Raw genomic sequence first — 7139 nt, 5'->3', positions numbered from 1 at the left:
CTGGAGTCAGTGCCCCCAAATGACCACCCTATTCCCTATATAGTGCACTGGTTTTAACCAGAACCCTATGGGGGGGGGGGGTCCAGTATATAGGGTGTTATGTGTCATGGGTCCACTATATAAGCTGTTATGTGTTATGGGTCCACTATATAGGGTGCTGCCCCTGGGGTGGCAGGGTAGCCTAGTGGTTAGAGCGTTGGACTAGTAACCGGAAGGTTGCAAGTTCAAATCCCCGAGCTGACAAGGTACAAATCGGTTGTTCTGCCCCTGAACAGGCAGTTAACCCACTGTTCCTAGACCGTCATTGAAAATAAGAATTTGTTCTTAACTGACTTGCCTGGTTAAATAAAGGTCAAATAAAAATAAATTAAAATGTGGACCACTCAGTTGCCTGGCAGTAAGGAGGTTCTAAATTACACAAAATTATGCTTTACCTGTTCTCCCTGCCTGCTTCAAGGGTCCCGAGTCCTAAACAACACCCTGATTCATTATACATGGTGCACTACGCCAGATCACAGTCCTATGGCAGGACCCAGGGAGTGATGTACTGGTTCATCAGGAAGTGGCTACAGCTTCATAAGCACAAAGGAAGCCTGACCTGTTCACCGGATGTGCTACCTGTCCCAGATCTATTATTTGACCCTGCTGGTCATTTATGAACATCTTGGCCATGTTCTGTTATAATGCACAGCCAGAAGAGGACTGGACACCCCTCAGAGCCTGGCTCCTCTCTAGGTTTATAATCTCCACCCGGCACAGCCAGAAGAGGACTGGCCACCCCTCATAGCCTGGTTCCTCTCTAGGTTTATAATCTCCACCCCTCAGAGCCTGGTTCCTCTCTAGGTTTATAATCTCCACCCGGCACAGCCAGAAGAGGACTGGCCCACCCCTCATAGCCTGGTTCCTCTCTAGGTTTATAATCTCCACCCGGCACAGCCAGAAGAGGACTGGCCACCCCTCATAGCCTGGTTCCTCTCTAGGTTTATAATCTCCACCCCTCAGAGCCTGGTTCCTCTCTAGGTTTATAATCTCCACCCGGCACAGCCAGAAGAGGACTGGCCCACCCCTCATAGCCTGGTTCCTCTCTAGGTTTATAATCTCCACCCGGCACAGCCAGAAGAGGACTGGCCACCCCTCAGAGTCTGGTTCCTCTCTAGGTTTATAATCTCCACCCGGCACAGCCAGAAGAGGACTGGCCACCCCTCAGAGCCTGGTTCCTCTCTAGGTTTATAATCTCCACCCGGCAGAGCCAGAAGAGGACTGGCCACCCCTCAGAGTCTGGTTCCTCTCTAGGTTTCTTCCTAGGTTCTGGCCTTTCTAGGGAGTTTTTCCTAGCCACCGTGCTTCTACACCTGCATTGCTTGCTGTTTGGGGTTTTAGGCTGGGTTTCTGTTACAGCACTTTGAGATATCAGCTGATGTACGAAGGGCTTTATAAACAAATTTGATTACAGGAATGAAACGGTGTTTATAGTGAGTCAGCGTTATTCTATTGGACACGTACACTTCTGGTGGCCGTTTCCCCGGAAACAGACGATGCCTAGTATTGGACACGTACACTCCTAGTGGCCGTTTCCCCGGAAACAGACGATGCCTAGTATTGGACACGTACACTCCTGGTGGCCGTTTCCCCGGAAACAGACGATGCCTAGTATTGGACACGTACACTCCTGGTGGCCGTTTCCCCGGAAACAGACGATGCCTAGTATTGGACACGTACACTCCTGGTGGCCGTTTCCCCGGAAACAGACGATGCCTAGTATTGGACACGTACACTTCTGGTGGCCGTTTCCCCGGAAACAGACGATGCCTAGTATTGGACACTGGAGAATCCCCATAGAAAGTGTTTCTCGGTGCAGGAGGAGGTTTAATCTTTGTGAATAGACATAGAAAGTGTTTCTCGGTGCAGGGCGAGGTTTAATCTATGTGAATAGACATAGAAAGTGTTTCTCGGTGCAGGGCGAGGTTTAATCTATGTGAATAGACATAGAAAGTGTTTAATCTATGTGAATCCCCATAGAAAGTGTGTTTCGGTGCAGGACGAGGTTTAATCTATGTGAATAGACATAGAAAGTGTGTTTCGGTGCAGGACGAGGTTTAATCTATGTGAATAGACATAGAAAGTGCGTTTCGGTGCAGGACGAGGTTTAATCTATGTGAATAGACATAGAAAGTGTGTTTCGGTGCAGGACGAGGTTTAATCTATGTGAATAGACATAGAAAGTGTTTCTCGGTGCAGGACGAGGTTTAATCTATGTGAATAGACATAGAAAGTGTTTCTCGGTGCAGGACGAGGTTTAATCTATGTGAATAGACATAGAAAGTGTGTTTCGGTGCAGGACGAGGTTTAATCTATGTGAATAGACATAGAAAGTGTGTTTTGGTGCAGGACGAGGTTTAATCTATGTGAATAGACAGAGAAAGTGTGTTTCGGTGCAGGAGGAGGTTTCATCTATGTGAATAGACATAGAAAGTGTGTTTCGGTGCAGGAGGAGGTTTCATCTATGTGAATAGACATAGAAAGTGTGTTTCGGTGCAGGACGAGGTTTAATCTATGTGAATAGACATAGAAAGAGCACAGAGAGGCAAAACAATGTGAGGAGACGCAAAGATGTTTATTAAAAGTTACAATAATATTCAAATAACTCATCTTTTGGAGAACGTGGAACATGTTCTCTTAATAATGAATAATAATGTTGGTCACATTTATTTTAATTTCTTAACAAATCTAACAGCATCACATCAATCCTCCAATCATAGGATGCATCCCAAAATTACACCCTATTCCCTATATAGTGTACTAGTATTGACCAGTAGTGCACTATATGAAGGGAAGAGGGTACCATTTAGAACACAGGCCTGTATGGATCATTCTGATTGGGTGAAAGGGGGGTTCTCTCCTGTGTGTTTTAGTTCCTCCTCACGTCTTCTCCTTTAGCTGTTGTGTCCCTGAAGAGCCTCGGCCATGAAGAGTTTGCCGAGGTTCTGGGAGGTGAACTCCTTCACATTCTGGCAGTAATTGTTAATCTGTCCTGTTTTGGCAGAAACACACAGACAAACACAGGAGTCTGAATAAACAGCAGGAAACACATTAGCAATGCTGGAGGTCAATCAGTTGCATGTTGTCAAGAAGGGAGACACCATCCGTGCCCAAAATGTCATGCTATCCCCTAATGTGGTGCACTAGTTCTAACCAGAGCCCTATGGGTGTGTCCCTATGGACCCTGGTCACAAGAAGTGCACTATATAGGGAATAGGGTGCTATTTTGGGATGAAGCCAACCATCAAAGAGACAGCAGACAGGCAGGGATGTCAGAGGAAATCTACAATGCTGTAGATTGTGACATCATGGAGAGATGACAACATAACAGATGGTTAGCTAGCTACCAGAGAGAGAACAGAACAGATGGGTGGGTAGCTACCAGAGAGAGAACAGAACAGATAGGTAGCTAGCTACCAGGGAGAGAACAGAACAGATAGGTAGCTAGCTACCAGGGAGAGAACAGAACAGATAGGTAGCTAGCTACCAGGGAGAGAACAGAACAGATAGGTAGCTAGCTACCAGGGAGAGAACAGAACAGATAGGTAGCTAGCTACCAGGGAGAGAACAGAACAGATAGGTAGCTAGCTACCAGGGAGAGAACAGAACAGATAGGTAGCTAGCTACCAGGGAGAGAACAGAACAGATAGGTAGCTAGCTACCAGGGAGAGAACAGGACAGATAGGTAGCTAGCTACCAGGGAGAGAACAGAACAGATAGGTAGCTAGCTACCAGGGAGAGAACAGAACAGATAGGTAGCTACCTACCAGGGAGAGAACAGAACAGATAGGTAGCTACCTACCAGGGAGAGAACAGAACAGATAGGTAGCTACCAGGGAGAGAACAGAACAGATAGATAGCTAGCTACCAGGGAGAGAACAGAACAGATAGATAGCTAGCTACCAGGGAGAGAACAGAACAGATAGGTAGCTACCTACCAGGGAGAGAACAGAACAGATAGGTAGCTACCAGGGAGAGAACAGAACAGATAGGTAGCTACCAGGGAGAGAACAGAACAGATAGATAGCTACCAGGGAGAGAACAGAACAGATAGGTAGCTACCAGGGAGAGAACAGAACAGATAGCTAGCTACCAGGGAGAGAACAGAACTGATAGCTGCTAGGAGGGGGGGGGGGGGTGTGGGGGTACCTGCGATGAGGAGAGTGTCCATGCGAGGAGGGGGGGTGGGGGTACCTGCGATGAGGAGAGTGTCCATGCGAGGAGGGGGGGGGTGGGGGTACCTGCGATGAGGAGAGTGTCCATGCGAGGAGGGGGGGGTGGGGGTACCTGCGATGAGGAGAGTGTCCATGCGAGGAGGGAGGGTGTGGGGGTACCTGCGATGAGGAGAGTGTCCATGCGAGGAGGGGGGGGTGGGGGTACCTGCGATGAGGAGAGTGTCCATGCGAGGAGGGGGGGGTGGGGGTACCTGCGATGAGGAGAGTGTCCATGCGAGGAGCGGGGGGGGGGGGGGGGGGGGGGGGGGGGGGGGGGGGTACCTGCGATGAGGAGAGTGTCCATGCGAGGAGGGGGGGGGGGCGGGGGCACCTGCGATGAGGAGAGTGTCCATGCGAGGAGGGGGGGGGGTGGGGGTACCTGCGATGAGGAGAGTGTCCATGCGAGGAGGGGGGGGGGGCGGGGGTACCTGCGATGAGGAGAGTGTCCATGCGAGGAGGGGGCTGTGGTGGTTTGAACATCTTGGAGACATCTTCCTCTGGTAGAGGAGTCTCTCCTCTGGTCTGTCTCTGAGCATTCTCCTGCTGGCGTCGCTGGATATACTGCAGAGAGAGAGAGGGGAGAGGAGAGAGAGAGGGGAGGGGAGAGGGAGAGGAGAGAGGGAGAGGAGAGAGAGGAGGGGAGAGGAGGAGAGAGGGAGAGGGGAGAGGAGGAGAGGAGCGAGGGGAGAGGAGTGAGGGAGAGGAGCGAGGGGAGAGGGGGAGAGGAGCGAGGGGAGAGGGGGAGAGGGGAGAGGAGGAGAGAGGGAGAGGGGAGAGGAGAGAGGGAGAGGAGGAGAGAGGGAGAGGGGAGAGGAGCGAGGGGAGATGGGGAGAGGGGAGAGGAGCGAGGGGAGATGGGGAGAGGAGGAGAGAGGGAGAGGAGAGAGGGGAGGGGGGAGAGGGGGAGAGAGGGAGAACAGCTATAAAATCCGACAGACATGACAGACAGGGAGTGATGTGTGTTGGTAAATGACAGTGTAAATCAGCGTGTCAGAACCTAAAGGCCTTTTTAATTTGGGGAGGCAGAGCAGAGGACAGGTGGGGCGTAGATGGTAGGAAACTACCAGCACCTGGATACACATACAAAGCCTGTCAAGCCTGCCAGAAACCAACATCACAATATTCTTGTATAACTAGGCCGACACGAGAAATGACTCCGAGGCCGACACGAGAAATGACTCCGAGGCCGACACGAGAAACGACTCCGAGGCCGACACGAGAAACGACTCCGAGGCCGACACGAGAAACGACTCCGAGGCCGACACGAGAAACGACTCCCGAGGCCGACACGAGAAACGACTCCCGAGGCCGACACGAGAAACGACTCCCAGGCCGACACGAGAAACGACTCCCAGGCCGACACGAGAAACGACTCCCAGGCCGACACGAGAAACGACTCCCAGGCCGACACGAGAAACGACTCCCAGGCCGACACGAGAAACGACTCCCAGGCCGACACGAGAAACGACTCCCAGGCCGACACGAGAAACGACTCCGAGGCCGACACGAGAAACGACTCCGAGGCCGACACGAGAAACGACTCCGAGGCCGACACGAGAAACGACTCCGAGGCCGACACGAGAAACGACTCCGAGGCCGACACGAGAAACGACTCCGAGGCCGACACGAGAAATGACTCCGAGGCCGACACGAGAAATGACTCCGAGGCTGATACGAGAAAATGACTTCCAGGTTCATACGAGAAATGCAAACTGGTATTTAGCGTTCCATCTCAAAATATTATATAGTACCAAGTCTCTGTCTCCCTGATATAGTGGATACATCAATATTATATAGTACCAAGTCTCTGTCTCCCTGATATAGTGGATACATCAATATTATATAGTACCAAGCCTCTGTCTCCCTGGTATAGTGGATACATCAATATTATATAGTACCAAGCCTCTGTCTCCCTGGTATAGTGGATACATCAATATTATATAGTACCAAGCCTCTGTCCCCCTGGTATTGTGGATCTGGTTAGCAGCTTCCCTGCAGGACAGTCAGGACAAGTCCCAAATACTACCCGCTCTCTTAAATTCTGCACTACTCTAGACCCAATGGTCTCTCTCTCCCTCCCCCTTCCCTTCCTCTCTGGAGGAGAGGACTCCCTGTGGACAGGGTCTAAACCTAATTCTATAACGCCCCTCTAACACAATCACTGTCCAGGAAGTAGATTATCTCATTATCAACTACAGTGTGTTGATTACATTTTCCCATCATGATAATAGAATGTGTGTGTGTGTCTCTCTCTGTGGGTGTGGGTGAGTGTGTGTGTGTGTGTGTGTGTGTCTCTCTCTCTGTGGGTGGGTGTGTATGTCTCTGTGGGTGTGTGTGTCTCTGTGTCTCTGTGTGTGTGTTACCTGGTGTTTCTGCTGCTGTTGCTTGCTGAGGTTACGGCTGTAGGTGTTGTACTTGACAATGTCCTGACTCATATCATCCACTCTGTCCATCAGGAGCTGCAGAGACTTCTCCAGGTGGTTACTGAGGGGAGATGAATTACACATTAGATTACATTCTCCAGGTGGTTACTGAGGGGAGATGAACTACACACTACAGATGCTAGGAACAGACAGTGGCGTCTGTCGTCCGAGGGGGGACAGGTTCACTCAGCCGTCCATAGCTCTGGTGTTTCCTCTCTCTCTCTCTCTCTCGGTCTCACACAGCCAAGGCCGCGGGACCAGACGGATTACCAGGACGGGTACTCAAGGCATAAACGCTGACCCGCCGGGAAGTGTCTTCACTGACATGTTCAACCTCTCCCTGACCCCGTCTGTAAATACCCCCAGTCTGTAAATCCTGAAGCTGGGCGACAGAAGAGGAAATAACTTATCCCGGCCATGAAAGCTGCCAGAGACATTGCTTACATCCACTATGACAGGCTCA

At 50.8% G+C, this 7139-nt stretch overlaps 1 protein-coding gene across 1 annotated transcript; it reads right to left on the bottom strand.

Moving 5' to 3' along the window:
* Positions 1–2593: 2593 nt before the first annotated feature.
* LOC118936272 (eukaryotic translation initiation factor 3 subunit H-like) lies at positions 2594–6826 on the bottom strand. The gene is made up of 3 exons (XM_036934821.1): positions 6617–6826; positions 4682–4814; positions 2594–3031 (listed from the first exon to the last, which is right to left on the bottom strand). Exons 1-3 carry the CDS (start codon positions 6758–6760, stop codon positions 2934–2936), a joined length of 375 nt encoding a protein of 124 aa, XP_036790716.1. The 5' UTR covers positions 6761–6826; the 3' UTR covers positions 2594–2933.
* Between the last annotated feature and the right edge of the window lie 313 nt (positions 6827–7139).

Source organism: Oncorhynchus mykiss, chromosome 2 (genome assembly GCF_013265735.2).
Source record: "Oncorhynchus mykiss isolate Arlee chromosome 2, USDA_OmykA_1.1, whole genome shotgun sequence".
Classification (NCBI taxonomy): Eukaryota; Metazoa; Chordata; class Actinopteri; order Salmoniformes; family Salmonidae; genus Oncorhynchus; species Oncorhynchus mykiss.
Note: the sequence above shows the minus strand (reverse complement) of the source record. Positions and strands in the feature narration are given on the sequence as shown.